We start from the raw sequence: 19,467 nt of genomic DNA, 5'->3' as shown, positions 1-19,467 counted from the left end.
TGTTCCTTCAGAGAGAATGATTGTTTGATATCTTATTTGAAGTTTGACTCCTTCTTAGATCTATCAAAAGCTTCTATTGCTTTTTTAATGCAAACACCAGCAGTATATCTTTCAGGGTTTGCATGTTCTACTAAGAAAAATTCTAGCCTACTATTCCTTTTTGATCTATGTCCTTATGAAAACAACATAATTGGCCATTCTCAAAGTTCATGGTATTTTAAAAGAGAACAAAAATATGAGAACAGTCTTTTAAATGCTGAAAATGACAACTTTAATTATAAAGTTATTTGTTTCTTCGTATTTATGGGTTTTTTTCTCCCAATTCAAAATATAGTAGATTTATACCATCAGTGTATTAGTAGCTTTGGTAAATACAAACATTATAGTCAGCTGTAACATACAACGAGCAGCAGGCTTTGAATGCTCTGTGTTCTCTATTATTGTCATAGCGACGCTTCAAATAGACTTTAATAAAACATATCAGATACTTTCCATCATACATACAGTTTGAAACAATAGAGAGATGGTGTGAAGACACGAGGTAATGCTGAAAGAAGAACCCTTATAAAAATTTCTACTTTAATTTAGTGTGTTTGTTTCTGATATGGTTGGGAATACAATGTTTTGCAGAAAGGATAAATATAGTCAGTGAAAGTCTTGTCCTGCTGAATTCAGTGGGATTTTATCCCACCACACATGGAACAGTCATGTAGAATAAGGATTCCTTATTTCCAGTCATTGTCAATATTACCTTCTTGAACTAGAGAAGGACCTCCACTACTACAAATGTTTCATTTATTTCTAATATGGTTGAAATTTTTACTCACCTTATATGTTTTTCTTTGATATTGTTAGCTGCTTCTATTAACTACCTGAATTTCCAGACATGAGATGTGTATTCATTGCTTGTTCAGGGCTTCTTTAGTTTTCTGTCTTATGTGAACTACTGCTGTGAAGCTTCTGCATTTTCTGAACACACAAAGCTTTCTTATGTGAAGAACCGAGAGATTTTAGAAAACGCAGTAAACAGCTTAGTACATTTAAAGTGAGTGCTCTTTTGGTGTGTATCCACCAGCACTTTTTGATTGGACTGGCACATGCAAGGAGTTCAAATACCTCATATAGTTCAAACAAATTTGATGTCAGCAGTTATCTTCAGCAAATACACTTTGATTTCTCCAAATGGCAATATCTATTTTGTTTGATGAAAAGCTGCTCTCCATCTCTATTGGCATCTAATTACCTTCTTCCCCTCTGTATCTTTTTACTGATTTACATCTTGCCTCAGCGTTTCCTGTATTCTGTGAGGAATCCTCACAGGCTGTAGACATCCTACTTATCCTGCAGCTATAAATGTTTCAGCACCTTGTCTGCACTCCTTGCGGAAAGGGAACAGTCTTTTTTTATTTTCCTGTCCCGGTGTTCCTCCAATGATCCCTAGATTTGATTTAAGAGAAAAATCGATGTCAATGTTCTGAGGGAACCTATGGTACTGTTTTTAATAGCCTTTAAAAGTGATTTGGTCCTACTTTAAAAAGAAAAATATATCTATCTGTAGTTATCTAGACTAATGGCTGATTAAATACTCCTTGGGATTGCATTAATGTACAATGGCACATTGGCCCTCAGGAAAACCTGGAATGATAGAGGCCGAGTCCCAGCAAAAAATGCGTAGCAGGTCTGTACTGGGTGGCCAGATACACATTTGGGACTGACTGCTTTTGGACAGAATTATTCTGCTGAGCTGTAATGCTGCTACATGGGCTGACACACGCAAGCAGTCATTTTTGTGCAGGGTTAGACTGTACAGGTATTCAAAAAATTAGAAGAAGCTGAGTTCCAGATGTTAAGGCAAAATGGTAGAATACTGAATCTGTGAAGCCTGTTTTCAAAGCTTGACGAGATAGTGTAAAAGGATGTTTCCTTTTGCAAATGATTATTTTTTTTTCAGGGAGAGAATTTGAAAGCCCCATGGACCACTCTTAAAGCTCACCTATGTAATCAGCAATATTATGTTTAACTCTTGTAATTTCTATATATCCTTTAAAAATGTCTTGTCTTCCTACGAGATTGTATTTATCCTCTCTTTTCCAACTCCAGCAAATATTGGTTATTTTGACGTACAGCTTTCCTGTACATCACTGAAAATAACCTTTGCTTCTAAACATGGGCCAGTGGCTTTCTGTGCCAAGTGGGATTCAACAAGCTTTCACAGGGCATTAAGTCAGCAGGACAAAATTGAGTTGCTTGAGGGATCGTCATTCTGCTCCCTTGTTTAGTGAACACTAGAGATTTATAACACAGAAATTTAACTAACTAGAGAGATTGCAGTACTATTTTTAGACCTGTTCTCTATGAAAACGTGGCATATGTAATCACTCTGTAAATCAGTCTCAGGTCAGGTTGGTCAGGTTTGATCACATTCGACACAGGATTGGGAAGCCTAAAGCTAAAGCCTTTGTGAAAATTAGTTCTTGGCTGGCAGAGAGGGACAGAGTATCTTCACTGATAAAAATAAACAAATAAATACATAAGTAAATGGCCAATCCATTGCCTTAGGGAAGGCAGTAGGGATCCAGATAGGAGCCTCGGGGACTGCAAGCTAGAACGGCATTCACAGCTGGGGAGATGGAGCACCAGAGAGCTGCAGGACAACAGGCCATAGCAGTGGGGGGACCCGAGGAAAAGTATGTGGGGGGAAAAGAAGCTGCTTCCTTAATTCTCCTATTCAGGAAGCAAATTGTAAAAATCATTTAATCATCAGTGATGAAAAGCTATGGCTGCCAGCTGAGACGTCTCAGTGTGTACATAATGTTTGTTTTAGCACAGCATGTTGCCTGCAGAAGGATGTTTTGCTAATTAGTCCTAAAAGTTACAGGAAGTTTGTAATGCACTCTTTTTACAACTAAACTGAATGACTCAAGAAAGTAGAGTTATTGTATGAGCAAAAAATAGCAGGATCAGGCCATTAAGAGTCTGCCAGTCATCAGATGTCATGAGCTTTCTTCATTAGAAAGCAAAATTTGTCCTGAAAAAGCCAAATAAACAGAAAAGGTCCACAAACCATGTCTTCTTTCTGTTCAGCATGCTTGAGTCATTTTTAAATACACAAAGCCCTGGAACCCAAACGGACACTGTAAAAAAATAAACTAAAACTGAAACTATAGCTCTTGCCAGAGTCACTGCTCTGCAAATATTTGAAGTGGCTCATTACTGATTGGGAAGCTGTTGCTGTACACTTGGACTGGCAGCCTAGATGAATAGGGAAAATGGGATAAAGAGATTTAATTACGCTACTAAGATGGGATATAGTCAAAGACCGGTAGTTTCATTCAGTTCAGATTTAGGGGGAGCAATGACACAAAGTCTGTTGTTGGTTGGACTGGTAAGAATTGGAGTTCAGCTCTACCAAACTCTTGTTGTACCACCAGAAAATCTGGCCTCTATAGTTCCAATGCGGGCAGTTAGTCTGTCTCAGTCCACTTCATAATTAAAAAACTCAGACACATGCCGAAAGAGACACTAATTCAGGTTCCTCTGTGTATCAGATATGACACAGCTGTCTAATTATAATTAGCAGGCTCAAGTTGAAAAAAACAGAATTTCATGACTGGGGAAGGAGGCAGGAATTCATTCCCTGTGTCCCTCACACCTTCCTCTAAAGTCAATTTTCTTTAACAGTCAAACTCACATTACATGGGTCTGAGTATATGAAAGGGGACAAAAGGCTGGTAGTCCTCTATAGGTCCTGATAGCACTGGACAAAAGAATTTTGGTGCTCCCATGCCTTGTGTGGGAGATGCAGCAGAGCTCAAGTCACCCCGTTTACAGTCTCCTCAGAGGAAATATTTACATTTTTATTGAACTGGAGGGTCAGGGGTCTTCAGTTTTACAAAGTCAGTCTTACAGCTAAGGTTAGTGAACTTCTCCAACAGTTGTCCTAGAAAAATAAAACCCGATTCGTTTTCAAAAGTAGTAAAAAGATTAAAATAGTAATGTATCTTAGAAAGAAACAGTCAGGTGCATAATATAAAAAAAATTTGAGCTCTGCTAGAGCTGCGTTTTTTGCATTTTATACTGCAGTAGCCACAGAATGCAATGTGGTTGTACAATGGTTTGTTCCAAAAAATACCTTAGGCATTTAGTAAATTTGGCATGATTTTGATATTCTTTGGTTAAAAGGCAAACACATGGGAATTTAAGGTTCAAAATCAAAGCTAATTGGGATTCTAAGAATAATTCAGCATTCCTCTCCTTCAGGTACTGAGAAAAGACTAAGATTATGATCAAAAAGACAAAAAATATCCCATTTCTTCACTTGGGACCTCAGAGTCTTTTGTTGTTCAGATCTGTCTTCTCTTACAGCATTTTTGTGGCCAATGTTGATAATGAATACAGGAGCTTTCCAAGCTTTGGTGCCAAGAAGTGAGCACAAGTGATCAGCAACAATGTATTGAAAACACAGTTGTAGATGACTTTGTATTTATGTACAAACATATATAGATCAAAACACAGGAAAAGACATATTGAGTTGAGCAGAGCTCATCAGTGTCTTGTTTGTTATAATGTATTTCTCCTCCTCTATTTTCAGTAGTCCAGGGCACCGCTGCAGCTGGGAATGAGCAGGTGCAGAGAACAATTATCCTATTTCCGGAGCTAGTTGTGGGCTTCAACTAGGAAGCCAACTTACTGAGCTAAAGAAACTCATCGCCATCGATTCTTAGGTGAGGAATAAGATCTTTTCATGTGACCCACCATGACTAATCTATTTATTTATTTATAATAGAGCATTGATGGTCGGTGTAATTCTCTTACCTAGCACAATTCAAAGGCTATACAGAGGCCGTACAGAGGGAGACATCAATACAAGCCAGTGGGATGCAGATGAGCAACCTTCTTTATAAATGGCAGTCTTATGGATGCATTTGTAAAAGATTTATCAGTATCTGCACCAGAACTGAATTCCTCTCCCTGCAAAAAATCCAAAATCCTGCTGGCAGGCATTCAAGAGAATCTTCCAATGCAAAATAAATAAATAAATACTCAGGCAAAAAAATCTTACATGAAAAAATCTAGTTGAGCTCCATTGTTTCAAAAGACCTGCTCAAACTGCGATGCTTTACCTTTTAATGTCGTTCTATTTATGCATGCATGCAAGGAACCTACCAACTAATTGGAATCATATTTGTAAGTCTACTGACTATTATATACTACAATGTAAATTCCAACATTTTGCAGTTCTCAAGCTGCCATGCAGAGCAAGTTTCATCTTACATGTTACAAGTTTCATTCTTACGTTTTACATGTTTTCCAAAACTTTAATTCTTTGAAGTGTCTTTGACGTTTATGTATATAAAATTTAAAAAAAAATCCCAATCTAAATCCCCAAAGAAAACAAACTCCCCTGTGCCAGCTAAATTGCACATTTAAGGGGAGGGGGGGACATATCTGGGCTACAAAGCTATTTTTGTTCCAGCTACATCAGCTTTATCTAGTTTAATGTTTGTTCTGTGACCATTTGAAATTCAATTTCAGGTAGTTCTGTATCATATCAGCATAGGATGCATCTTTAACTCTACGAGGATGTTTTCCATTGACATCTACGATTTTCACCAAATGTCAAGGCTTGACATTTGCTATCTTTATCTGGTTTTGGTGTACCACTCATAACTGAGATTTTGTTTCTTCTTATCTGATATTGATCTCAACTGTGACCAGCTGTGTTGCTAATAAAATCAACAGGCAAGTATCTGGCATTTAGTTCTTCACCAGCAGAGGAAAGGAAACAACCCAGTGACAAAAAAAAGTAAAGAGATACTTTTCAATTAGGATGCTTGCCCATATCCTCATATTATCCATCTCTTAGCTCTTCTGTTGATGTAGCATTTATGATTGATTTCCTTGGGGAAGTCTCCATGGAAATCCTTGCCTCTCAGATAAAATATTCCTTTTTGCTCTCATCCACTGCTTCCTGGAGAGTGGGATCATTTTTCAAAGCGGCATCTGCGCTTTCGGCAAACTCAGTTCCTTTTGCCTCGTTAGTGTGGTAGGTGCCCTTATGCCTGTACATGTACCGGACCATCACCACCAGCAGGCAAATGAGGACAAATACCACTGCAGCAATCACACCTAGAGGAAAGAGACCAGTTAAATGTATTGCCAGTAATAAAATACAAGCAGCATCCCACAGCCATGCATCACAACTTGAATTGCTTGAGATGAAAAGTCCATGTATCATAAGGTGTTTGCATGTTGCAGCGGCCAGGGTCAGAACAGGAGTCTGGCGCTGCAAAAACCAACATGGGTTATAGATACTGCAGGAATGCAGGTCAAAATCTCACTAACTTTCTTTCAAATCAGAGACTAGATTTTGTTGAACTCATTTGAGCTAAAAGTTCATTACAAAATGAGGAGAAATAAGAGAACATAAAGGAAAACCAATATGTTTCTTTCATCCTTCTGGTAACGTATACCGAGGGGAACTCACAGGCAACCTGACCCTGCCTCCATGAGTGTACTCAGTTTCCGGAGTACAGGGCACTGAATATTTCTTAGGAGACTTGCAACAAGTAACAGCAGCAGTGTGACTGCAGTACAGCTCTGTATTTGCAAGCTGCCATTTCATGTTGTGTTCTAATTAAGAAACTCTGTAATGAGTGTGGAAGTGACACCTGGGAGGAGGAAGGGATTCTGTGTACATCTTTTCTATGTCCTGGACTAATGCTAATTACTACCCATGTGTTGACTGGACAAAAATTTCCATAGGTATCCCAAAAGTACACAGGACTAAATGGTGAACGGAAGCACTCCTAGTGAAGGAAAGCAAATCCAAGTTCCAGGAGTGGCTGTGCAGAGAACACTGTGTGTCCTTGCTTCCCAAAGCTCTTTCCTTCTTTCTGTTTTCTACTGTGAAAGGTGGAAGTTCCATAAAAGAGAGGCACCCCTGACAATTCCATTGTTAAAAATTTACAAGCTGTATCCCCTTCCCTCCAGACGAAATTGTTCACTTAAAAATCCTGAAAATAAATAAATATTTTGAAGTTTATTCAACTTGCATGATATTTTTTTTTCACACTTTTTGGATACAACTGGGATGTGCTTATAAACACTTTAGCTGTGTTTCTGCACAAGTACATGATACTGAGCTGTTTCTATATTTACATGAGTCCAGAATTAAACCAAACATTAAAGAAATAACACAATAAAAAGCACCAGAACAGGACATTCCTAGGAAAATCCCATATGTGGAGTGTGAAGCTACTGTGAGGGTCCAATATGTAGGAATTAATCTGAATCATTGTAGGCATCTACAGTTTAGGAGGCTCCATCTCATTTACTCCCCTTGGGCTTTCCCCAGCATCGGACACTTTTAAGATTCAGCTGGACAGGGTGATGGGCCATCTTGTTTAGACTGTGCTTTTGCCAAGAAAGGATGGACCAGATGATCCTGAGGTCCCTTCCAACCTGGTATTCTATGATTCCTCTATCGTCAGTGGATGGCGTGTGTGTGGGCAATTCCTCTTCTAGAACTGAATTCCTAGGTTTGGTCAGATGAATTTCTCCCTGGAAATGCCAACTGTTCTGTAGAGACAATAAGGAGTATGTAGACACTATCTCTCTTCTGTCCCCTGTGTTCAAGATATGTGTTAGGAGTGGGTATCTCCAAAGCTTTAGATTTACCAGCATCAGTAAACTGAGTGGGAGTACCATATTGGCATGAAAACAGGGGAATGGACAGAACATTAGAAGGGTAAATAAAAATGATAACTCTGTCTTAAAAAAATATGCCTGCAATGTTATCCCACAGATTTTATGGTTCCTGGTTCTGGAAAGTGAAGTTACTGCTAGCAAAATGCAACTGCTTATACAAAGAACTTTAGGTTTACAATAATATCGTAGTTGCAGTGGGGGCTTCATCAATTTTTAGGACCTTACTGGTATCCCTTGATGCAAGAGACTTTAATAGGCTTTGGATGTAGCACAATATTAATAACCCTAAGGGACTAAGTACAAATCAATTTACCTGCTACTTGTTCACAGAAAGCTGAAATTAAAGTTTCAGAAGATGGGACCTGAGGGAAATATTGCAGAACCTCACCAATTTGCGCTAATGATTGGTATACCCCCTTGTGAATGACTGAAATTAGTGCGTTAGCATGGAAATGAACAAACACAATAAAAATAAAAAGACAGGTTCTCTCCGTGAACATAGCTTTGCTCTGACAACTGTATTTAGTTTAAATGCATGAGAGATCTTTAATGGAACACCAAGAAATGCACTGTGGTATATTCTGTAAAAATAAAGGGTCAGCCGGTATGAGCTAGCATGGCTCAAATCAAAGGTGCTACACCAGTTTTGTATTAAATTACAATCTTGGCCCAGTGAATAATGAAGAATATCAGAGGTTGACTTTGCTGCTGGACTCTTAGGTATTTTGTCTTAAAATGAGGAAATGGATGGGGGTGGTACTGCTCACTATATGGTTTATGCTCATTATCTCATCTCGTTATCTTGCCAATAGCCCCTCTGGGAGCAGATTTCCCACTGGCCTAATTAAGTTTAATTGTGCTGCTCCCGTTGTCTTGTCAGGAAAGTAGGGGTTTTGCAAAATGCAAGACATCAACCAACCCGCTGTTTTAAATCTAATGGTGCTGCTTAGTACGGTCTGCTACTTACCTCCAATAACAGCCACATCTGCTACAGCTGTGGGGCTTTCGATGTCTCCATCTATAAATAGATTAGAACATACAAAAGTTAATTAAAGAAAAAGGAATTGGATCACATGTAACAGCAGTTACTGTACTGGTGATGCTGTATTATTTTAACCTCTGAAACTCAGAACTTAAACAAGATCTCTCGTTAGCAAAAGACATTTATGAAACATCTCATTAGAATTAGCTGTACTGTAACAGTTTTCTGTCACCATAACACTGGAAAATAAATAGCTAGCGCATTATGCAAACTATCATGGCCCTCAGGGAAACACCTACTGTTTATTATGAACACTTACCTGTAACATCCTCCAGTGAATGATTAAATTAAGACCATTCAGGTACTGTGATTACTCTCAGAAAGGCAGTTTTGGGGAAAAAATGTTCGTACCTATTTATTTTCCCATTCATGGCTCTTCAGAGTATGTTATGGATCTTGATTTTATGCAAATTAATCTGGCTCTTTGATTTCAATTATTATTTATTTATCTGCAATATCCTGTTTTTAACCTTAGCATTTGTTTTCTTTTAAACCTGCATTTGGAATCAAGGCAAGCCTGTTATGTGTGTGGTATAAAACACAGTTGTCACTTAGAGTAACTCTGAATTTGGTGCTGATAAATCAAATTATGTTCTTTGCTGAGTTATAATTTATAAAAAATTATAACTTTGCAATTTAAATGCAGAAGAGAAGTACCTGACCATGTTCTTTTAAGAAGCAAGAAATTGTTCTGAAAAGTTGCAAGCTGCTGAAAGAGCAGTTAGAATTTGAATTACATTTTGATCTTAATTATAGCACTTACTAAAAATATCCACAACAACTAATGAATAGCCAAAGTGTTTTAAAGGGGACAGGGCAAAAAAATCCTAAAAAACAGAGAGGATTTTTCTCTCCTTATTATCTGATATAAACCTTAAGTGAAAGTAGATTCTTATAGACAAGACTAGCTTCTGTGCAGTTCTGTGCAGATTACGGTACAATTCTGATTTTGTTTTCTGCTTCTGCTCCTTATTTCATGCCATTGGTATCAGCCTGAATTATTTGGATGTCTGAGAAGTTGATGAACTCCTGGAGCTTTCCCATGCTAGGTTTGTGACAGGACACTCCTTTCTTTGTTTATTATTGTTCTATTTATACAGTTTTAAATAATACTGGTCTCCAAATAGGGCAAATAGCTTTATGTGAGGTCTTTTTTTATTTCCCTTTGGTAAATACAGTGGATAGAAAAGTTGTCTGGAAAAGATAGAAATGTTAATTCCAAATCCTTCTATAAATTCAACAGTGGCACTCTGGTTGATATCTGGCTCTCCTTTTGCTAAATCTGTGATAGATGATGCAAGGATAAGACACTATCAGCAGCTTTCTCCTTAGTCATGTCTGGTCTCTTATATCAAATTGCAATAAAAAGAGGAGAGCTGACATTTAAAGGATCCCTCTCTTCCCAAACATGGGAGACACTTTTTCTGGAAACTAGGAGTACTTTCCTCTCACCCAGACATCCTTCCCACATTTTCTTCCAGCTATACACTGATGGAAAGATTGAGCATGCCTTGTGTAATTTAAAAACTCTAATTATGTCTACGTCCATTCAAAACCTGTGTGCCTCAGAAGAGATTGTTTCAAGGTCAAACTGTTCTGTATTTCTTTATACACCAAATATGTGCTGCATGCCAAAAAAGGAGGCTCTACTACAGCAATCAAATACTTGAAGGTGTGAATTCTAAACTGCTTCCCTAGCCACATAGCTTGCTTCCAAACATTAATTCCAGATCAAATCATATCCCTTTAATTATAAAAAGGTATGTGAGTGACTCTCTGCTCTTTCCTGTCATTCCCAGGTGCCTCTAAGATTCAGATAACAAGCAGGTGCCTTATCTCTAGCACTTGCCACCAAAGTGCTTTTTGATAATGAATTACAGTATCATCACTTTGCAGAAAAGTTTTCATTTCCATACTGTACTATATAAGTTTTCAGAAGAATGCTGGACCCATCTTGAGCTACCATGTAGTCAGCACTGATCTGTTCAGTTGATGATGCTGTGTCATTCAGCAACCTTCTAACACTGTGATGTGGCTTCACTCACCACATTTCCCATTTTACTGCAAGCATGAGAGTCTCACTTCTGCTCTTTGTGTTGACTTTTTACTGCACAAAGTGCTTGCTGTCCTCTCAGCTGGCCTTTTGCTGCATTATCCAGAGTGCCAGGCCACTGCAGCTACCAGCAACAACCAGAAGTATCTTGGGCCTGCTCCTCAGATGATTTTCAGAGCAAGGATGGTGACAGGGAGAAAGGGACCCTCAATGCCTGTCTCATAGTCTGTGAAATTTCATTTTGTCCAAAAATAGCTATGTGATTCATGGCAATATCACAATATTGCTAGGCGGGGGGAAGGTATCAGTGTCATTCAAGATTCGAGCAGTATCACCCTTCATGAAACATGACTGAGGAAAATGCAAGGCATGTGGTCATGAAATGAGGCTGTCTTCCCAGAATAGGGGTGAGACAACAGCCACTATCCAGATGGGAATCCATGCATGGGCCGGGAACCTAAGCATGTTCTCTTTAACTTCAGCTCAGTCTATGTGAGAAATACACTGCATTACTGTAGGACTGAATCTTCACTTTCTGAGGCAGAAAGATATCCAATGTACACAATGAATTTTTGGCTGAGCAATGGCTGCAGGCTTTGGCTTTCTTGTACCTTCTTTATTCTGCTCTTTTTCACATGCAGAGCACTCAGAGGTGTTTCAGTAACTGCTGTTGCACCTGTTTTGATTATTTTCCTTTGTTTCAAGGACATCTTTTGTGTTATCTGCTGCTAAATTGTCCTTGCAAAACTTCCTTTCACTGTTATACTGGCCCTTGTCCATAGCTACAGTCTGATCCTGGAAGTGTTTAGACAGTGTTGTCATTTATTGCCATTGGTTACCATGACACGCAGAAATCAAAAGATTGTGGGGAAACTTGTTTTTCATAAAATCTCTGGCCATCAGAATGACTTGGCTAAATCAAGAACAGAACATACAAATCAAATTGCCTGTTGTTGAAAAGTGTGTTTCTAAAAGCCAGAATGAAGGGAAAGAAATGCCTTTGTGCCATGACTTGAAGTTCATAAAATTTCAGTTCTGCCCATAAACTTAGAGATAAGGAATTTTGCAATATAACAACAATTGCTACCGGTTTAATTCTTATCAATCAAATCATGCTGAGAAGGCAGCAGCCACTGAAAGCCCCAGGAATATTCCTGACTTAAATAGTGCAAGCAGATCCCTGGCTTTGAGCATCAAAGGTAAAAAGCCAGTACAATTGTGTTTTATTTTAATGTAGCCAGTGGTGAGTTTTTCCCGCTAAATTTATTGGTAAGTTTGTTAAATCATCTCCTCCAGGTGTGATTTTTCAATAAAACTTGACTTTTATTAATTTTTAGTCTTTTTCTAATTTAAACTGATCACATTCCATTTTGGCTGAGGAGCACTTGCTTGAAGGAGGCATTCCAGGAGTGAAAATGTTTGTTTGAGGTTCAGCACTCTCCTTGTTTTGCTATGCACTTCTCCTGGTAGTTGTAATGGCTTCTTTTGTTCTTTAAATTACAAATCTGAACCACTAAAAACCATAAGTCACTTCCTGCTCAAAAAGTATGACACTGCCATTAAAATTATTTAAAACTATTTCTTATTTGTTCTTTCTTTCATACCTGAGCTCCATTCAAGTCTTACTTTCCAGCCCTTCTCTACAATACCAAAGACAAAATGTTATTCATAGGTGAAAACTGAGGTTTTGACATGATTTTGTGACACCAGGAAACAGGTCTTTAAGGAAAACACAAAGTATTATGAGAATCCTGATAAAGATGGAAGACTTATCAGTGAGCTACTTCAGAAGTGTAACCATGTTTAAGACATCCAAACTGACAAGCTATTCGACATACATGGTGATGGGAAGGGGCATATTTGTTCCCAAAATACTTTCTCCCATCCAGCATAGCAACACAGATTTTAGATCATGCTATTTGCAGAAAACAATACCTTGATGTGCTTCTGGAGCTAGCCAGTGACACATGGGATAAACCTGAAGAGAGGTTCAAGCTTTCTAGTCCTTTAGGCATCATTTTCGCCTGTTAAAGGATTTTCCAGAAAAAGATCTGGTACTTGCACCCTTAGGGGTTTTGCAGTCAGCACTGTAGTTAGCAATTTAAGCACCTGCATATTTGCTTGTTGTGGATTTACACATGGAAAAGGCATGAAAGGAAAACTGTACCTGCAAAGGAATCCCCATTTGGCACATTTGATATGAATGCATGGGAATCATCCTACAGGATAGATCTAATCTACTGGTGCGATCTACCAAATCTCTGCTGTGTAATCCACAAGGGCAATTTGATGGGACAACATAGACCTTACCCCAAACTTGTCAGTGCCTCTCTCATTTCCTAAGATAAAGCTCCAAACTAAAGCTGGACAAGTGCCTACTGCTAAGTAGTGTTGAATATAAAAAGAAGAGCCTGAGATGAGAGCTCACATTGTCATGATTTTCATGCAGCTGTGGGTGATACTGTTGTTTTGGAGTGGCTGAGTAAAGCTGAGTGAGTATAGAGATATCTATGTGTGATAAGCAGCTTTTACAACACGATTTTCAAAGCCACTCCACATCAGCCAGGCAGCACTGCTCCTGCTCCTGCCTTTCAGGATTTTCCTACCCAGAAGCTTGTGCTTTCGATTCTTAGCAACCTAAGCTATCCCTTATCATGATGCTCGTCTGCTGCCTGCTTGTGGTTACAATCTCAGACTACGTCTTCGCTGCTAAATTACACTCAGGTAGGTTTCTAAGTGCTTTTTTGGGCAGCCCATTTTCTCTCTTGATGTGCCTGTTTGTTGCATAAGAAGCACTTGAAATACATTCAACCCTTGTGAATGATGAGCTAAGCTCTGTAGGGCAGAGATTTCCTTCTCAGGGCTTTTCTAGGTGTCCAGACTAGGAAACACACTGTAAGATTTCATCTTTAGTCTGTTCACCCAACCACCTTATGAAAAACACTGCTGCTAGTGGGACTTTTCCAGGTGAGGAACAACCCAACTAATCTAGGTATATCCATGGACATGCTTTGCAGAACCACTCCAAATATTGACCTTGTCACAGCAAGCAGTGTGTAAGGAGCCTGTAGGCTGAAATGTGTCTTTAAAATTCAATTGTTAAGTGTTTAATAGTTTTGTCTTAAATATTAGCACTATCTATGTGAGGACTTCCAGTAAACAAGGGAGATGTTCCAACTGAATAACATACAGTTCATGATTCAGGAAGGATATAAATATAATACAGAGGAGGATACTGCCTCTTTATTGATTGCTCTTTCATATGTTCATACACTTGAAAGAGAGCTTTAAGTAGAACTGGAGACTTACGAAATATAGTTTACTTAGTAATACCAAGTCTAGTAAATTATTGTCTATTTTTTTGAGTTGTATCAATTGACCTAACACATCATACAAATTTTGCCTTATTTTAAAAAAGTTGTAATTTTAAAAGAAGACTGCCTTTTTATGTATTTAGGTGGGGTTTCAAAAACACTCATCACAGATCTAATTGCTTCCACTGAGGACAATAGTAAGGTATTTGATTGGGTTCAGTAAAACATTAGAAACTTCTGAAAGTATAAAGTAATACAGAGAGTCCACCAGGAAGACTTTGCTATTGGCAAAAGCTTTACTATAATTTTTGCAATTTTTTTTACATTATGTATATAAAATGTATTTATTATAACCATTCCTTTCCCAGGGGCTCTTTTTGTTCTGTGTATGCTCTTCTGCAGTCGTCATTCAACTATGAAACCAAGTCTTAATGTGTTCCTGTTGTCATCACTGATGCAAGACTTTTCTTACTGCGCATCTAGTATGGAAGAACTAATGAAGTCTTAACATCTCCATTGTTTATGCAACTGTGGTATGTCCTCCTTGCCCTTTGGTTTATGTTTGTGCCTTGCCAACACATTGCATTCACGAGAAAATCATTAATCTATTAACCTTAGCATACCGATTTAATTTACAAGCTATAGTTAGAACTGGTTCACTGCAGCCGCATGTGTAAAACTGAGCTGAACCAACTTCTGAAAACTTCATGGTAAAAATATGTTAATTGCTCAAGCTGCTCTCTGGCCTGTGTTACAATATCAGATGCATTGCACTGAGGACTTTCTGGATTAAAAAAAATGTCATTACCTATTTTAATATTTGCTGGTAAGTGTGTAGTGCCCTGCCAGAGCTGGCATCTCTTATCCCGAAGGGTCATCAGCCTGAACCCATCAATTTGACACATTCTGCTGAAAAAGCCATCACCAGCTCCCATTAGATAATGAAACACATCAAGGCTGTTCTTTCGAAATTAAGGAACAGTTTCTCATCTGTCAATCTGGACAAGAGACAGAATAATTTGGCTTCCATTTATATACTAAATTATTATAAGGACAATAATGGTGACATACAACAACAGCCACATGATCTTTTGGGCAAGTAAATGGACTGTTCTCCAAATGTAAGGTAAATCATGCACATTAAAAACGTCTACAAAATTTAAATGCACTGAGTCCAATCCTCTTGCTGTCCTAGCTAGCAAGTACTTTGTCATTAATTCTGAGAAGAAAAAATCCAGTCTCATTCAATTAAAATAATGGTCTGTTCAAGACTTTTCATACTTTGTAAAACAGGATAAAAGGGCATTATCAAATTAATTTAATTAGATTAGGATTGCCACATAATTTTAGCAGTTCACATTTGATTCTGGTATACAGTATTAGCAAAATATTTTTGCACCATTCTGGAATGTTATAAAGTAAAAAAATAGAAAATATGTTTTCCAGTGTTTGAGGAAGTAATGGCATCACTCACACAGTTTCTCCTTCTTTTGTGAAGCTGAATTGCACTTGGGTCTTGGGGAAAATCTGAGATGGAAAGATACACTAAAAATCAGCTTGCCAAAAAATAATCTGATGATATCTCTTAATGATAAGAGAGACAAGGAGAAAATGCTCATGAAATTTTGGAAATCATTTTATGTGAAAAATAGTAAGGGTCTTTTAAAGCTGATCAGGTATTCTATATTTTGAAATAAAAAAATTAAATAACAAATAAAAAAAGAAAAAATTTTGCTTTAAAGGGTTACATAATCTAAAAAAATCCACAGATTTTTTAGTTAAATTAAACTTTTCTGTTTATCCCCCAAAAGAACTGACCTCCCCCAATTCCCCTTTTGGTTTGAACCATATACTTTTTTTTTTTTTATTTGCACTTACTAGAGACATATATTAAAATACTTTAGCTCCTTAGCTCAGGGTAGCTGAGGACCACCCACCAATTCTGATGGCAGTTAAGAAAAGTGCATCCAGTAAAAGCATTAAAATGGCCGTCCCGCTCAAAAGTATTATAAATGTTACAACCTTAAAGCTCCCATACAGCACAATACTTGAGAGAGAGTTTATTGTGGGGCCATGTCCCCTCTGGTAACGGATATAGTGTCCCACGCATTCACACTGATATATATACACACAGTAAAAAATTGACAGAGAAATTCAGATGGATCTGTCTGCTGCTTATAGCATCAGGAAGGATGAGAAGGTTTTGGGGTCAGCAGAAGAAACTCAGAGCACAGAAGTTAGAGAAAGGAGCTGTCTCCACTAGCAGCGGGGCTCCTTAGAAAGCAAGCAATGAAGCTCACAAAAGGATGCTGCAGAAAACTTGTGCTTAGAGATGGGATGTGGAAGACACTAAAATCCACCCAGTGGTGGTCATGCTGCTCACGTATAGTGGCCAAGTTTTGCTGTGCTCCTATGGGAAAGCTGCTTGATATCACTACAAAAAATTCCTTACTTTTCCATGGAAATATGTTAATGTAACCAGGCCATAATTTATATTTTTCCTCCACAACCATCAAATTTGACTCACGCTCCAAATGTACAACATTTTGCTGGGGAAGATAAATTGACCTGGTATTGCTTCATTAAAGGAGGAGTGACAAATGGGGTATAAACCAATCCATAAGGTACAGTCCACAAACAGGACATTTTTCTCCATGTGTCCATCCTCCTCCCATCTCTCCCCTCTTCATCAGAATAGTGTATTCCTTTTGAGGGCTTTTTAATCTGGAAGGTTTTGAAAGAAATGCTAAAATATCCAGTGAATCTGCCAAATAATTTCTGCCTGAATTTCCTCCAAAGTCAACAATTTCAAGCTCTAGTCATTTTTGCCAAATGAAAAAGGGAACAAAGCAGCCATTTACTCATTCACTGAGATCAGTGCTGAATGGAAAGGAATCACTGGCTTAATTGATTAACCATTGAAAATGTTGCAAATGATTATAGGTAATCAAAGGAACTGACTATGGATAGAGTGACAGCCCATCTGACAACCTGTAGCAGATATTTAACTTGCACTTCTTGAGAAACGGTGCATGAAAGAAGCACACCTCACTGACCTAAACTTTGCATGTTAGAAACATAAGCATAAAAATTTGAGCCAAAACCTTTCAGTGGAAAGCCAGAGGCCAAGAGGTCTTGGAGGACAGGATAATTCCTTCCCAACCCCTTGCGTAAATGGTTATATGATGCAGTAAGACAATTTAACTGCTAAACTGCTTGTAATTTTTTACCAAGACGTGCTTTTAATTTGTACCTAACAGGTCTACCAGCCTCAGTCCTGACTCTCAAGTCTTTTGACTATGTCATCAGAGGATAAGGTGATCTCTGTGTTTCTTAATGTTGCTGTGCTTGATTTTATGACCTTAAGAACTTCTTAGGATTAGGTTTTAGTTTACATTTGAAACATAACCTTTTTATGGATGTGCCACTATTCAAGACAAACACTAGTTAAAATTAGTCACCCTAACATAGACAGATGGAACTGTTTGTTAGTATTTGAAATATTTCCATTGAACACATTGGGCAGCATTTTTGCACTGATTTTCTCTGTTCCTGCTGTGTGCCTGACTGTCCTTGTAATCCTTACAAGTTTGACTCCATTATTCAACTCCAACTGTTTTTAAAGAAGGAGCAGGAAAAGACAAGCACTTTGCCTCAATTTTCATGAAGGCTGGAGAGAAAAGGTAGACTGGAGTAGTCCAGCAGTGAAGGAAAGGTAGCGAGGACTCAGCAATTCTAAGCTCTGTTTAGCAGCAGCTTTCCAGTCATCGAGCATGTAGATCCAGAGGAGCTGCAGCAAGGTGCTTCCCCTCCCCATGGGGAGCTGCTGTGGGAGGGAGCTAGTGTATGACAGGGTGGGATTTAGGGTGCAGAGACATAAATCCAAAAGCAACAGTGTTTCACTGGTTCTGTTGCTGCCAGAAAACTTGTTTTAATGAACACTGCCATGCAAGGAAAGAAATACAGCCATTACACTATTAAGGCTGATAAATATCTGTTTCTTGTTTTGAGATTAAAAAGCTTGACCTTGTGCTTAAATTAAAGGTGATATGGTCAAATTACAAGTGAGGTCATCTAGAAATCACCTGAAACCTGGTGAAAGCCTGCAGTTATCTTGACAATTCAAAGAATGTAGTGCCAGGCTACTATCCTTAGAAAAGTATAATAATTTTCCCAACGTGGGCAGGTTTCTTCCTTTATGCCTCATTCCCACCACCAATGTTATGTAGGAAAGCAGTCCGAAAGGTGACAATTCTTGGAAACAGAACCTCTGTGTGCTCCATCCCCTAGCTTATTTGATATGAATTGCATTCAGCTACATCCAGCTCATATACCAGTGCTTGCCTAAGGCACTGTCTACTAAGCATTGCAAGTGGAAATGTCAGGATGTTTAGCATATGCTCTTTAGGGACACAGAACTTTCCTGGAGCCCTGACGAGGTTAATATTATTAATGGAGATATCTGTAGTGGAAACAATCTTCCAAATGCTTCAAATATTGAGCATATTAAACAAAAAAAAACCCCAACATATTGAAACACCTTAGAAACTTGCAAGGCAAATAATAGCTTAGGGCAACAACATTTCTCATTTTCCAAGGACTCTGCAATGAATATGCAGATTTCTTTTGCATATCTGTTCCATTTAAAAAGACAAAACCCATTTTATTATCTGAAAAGCATTTACATATCAGTCCAAGCTGTCTGAATTGAGTTGAGCAATTTTGGCAAAACTTCTTTACCATCTATCATTCATCTGAGCAATTCTAGACAGATTGTGCAATAATTGTTAAAAAGAGAAAAAAATAAAGCAAAAAAATCTTGCTTGTCTATTATTTTTGGACAGTTATCTGGCATTATCAATGCTTAAAAATATCTAAAGGGTGGGTATCGAGAGGATGGGGCCAGACTCTTTTCAGTAGTGCCCAGTGACAGGACAAGGAGCAATGGGCGCGTTCGGAACACAGGAAGTTCTACCTGAATATGATGAAAATCTTTCCTGTGAGGGTGACAGGGCAGTGGAACAGGCTGCTCAGACAGGTTGTGGACTCTCCTTCCCCAGAAAGATTCAAAACCCACCTGGACGCGTTCCTGTGCCCCTACCCTAGGTGTCCCTGCTCAAGCAGGTGGGTTGGACGCGACGATCTCCAGGGGTCCAACCCCTAACATTCTGTGATTCTGTGATTATTTGACAAATAGCATATTGAACACATTAACAGAACTGAGCATGAAAAAGCCTTCACTGAAGGAATATACTGAAAGTTTTCCAGCTCGGGATTTATAACGTTATGAGAGTTATTAACAAGTCATTACTAATGTTCCTCTTTCCTAAAGAAACCTGAATGGTAAG

At 38.3% G+C, this 19,467-nt stretch overlaps 1 protein-coding gene across 1 annotated transcript in view; it reads right to left on the bottom strand.

Annotated features, from left to right (window-relative positions):
• Positions 1 to 247: 247 nt before the first annotated feature.
• The window catches only part of GYPC (glycophorin C (Gerbich blood group)), a 35,896-nt gene continuing 16,676 nt past the window's right edge, over positions 248 to 19,467 (bottom strand). Inside the window, exons 2-4 of the mRNA XM_075093105.1 lie at positions 14,928 to 15,028; positions 8,678 to 8,728; positions 248 to 6,129 (exon numbers count right to left, since the gene is read on the bottom strand). Of these exons, the coding sequence (XP_074949206.1) occupies positions 5,933 to 6,129; positions 8,678 to 8,728; positions 14,928 to 15,024 (345 nt within the window). The 5' untranslated portion in view covers positions 15,025 to 15,028 and the 3' untranslated portion in view covers positions 248 to 5,932. The remainder of the gene's footprint in view (positions 6,130 to 8,677; positions 8,729 to 14,927; positions 15,029 to 19,467) is intronic.

Source organism: Phalacrocorax aristotelis, chromosome 5 (assembly GCF_949628215.1).
Source record: "Phalacrocorax aristotelis chromosome 5, bGulAri2.1, whole genome shotgun sequence".
Lineage (NCBI taxonomy): Eukaryota > Metazoa > Chordata > Aves > Suliformes > Phalacrocoracidae > Phalacrocorax > Phalacrocorax aristotelis.
The sequence above is the reverse complement of the archived record's forward strand: the minus strand, read 5'-3'. Positions and strand labels throughout refer to the sequence as shown.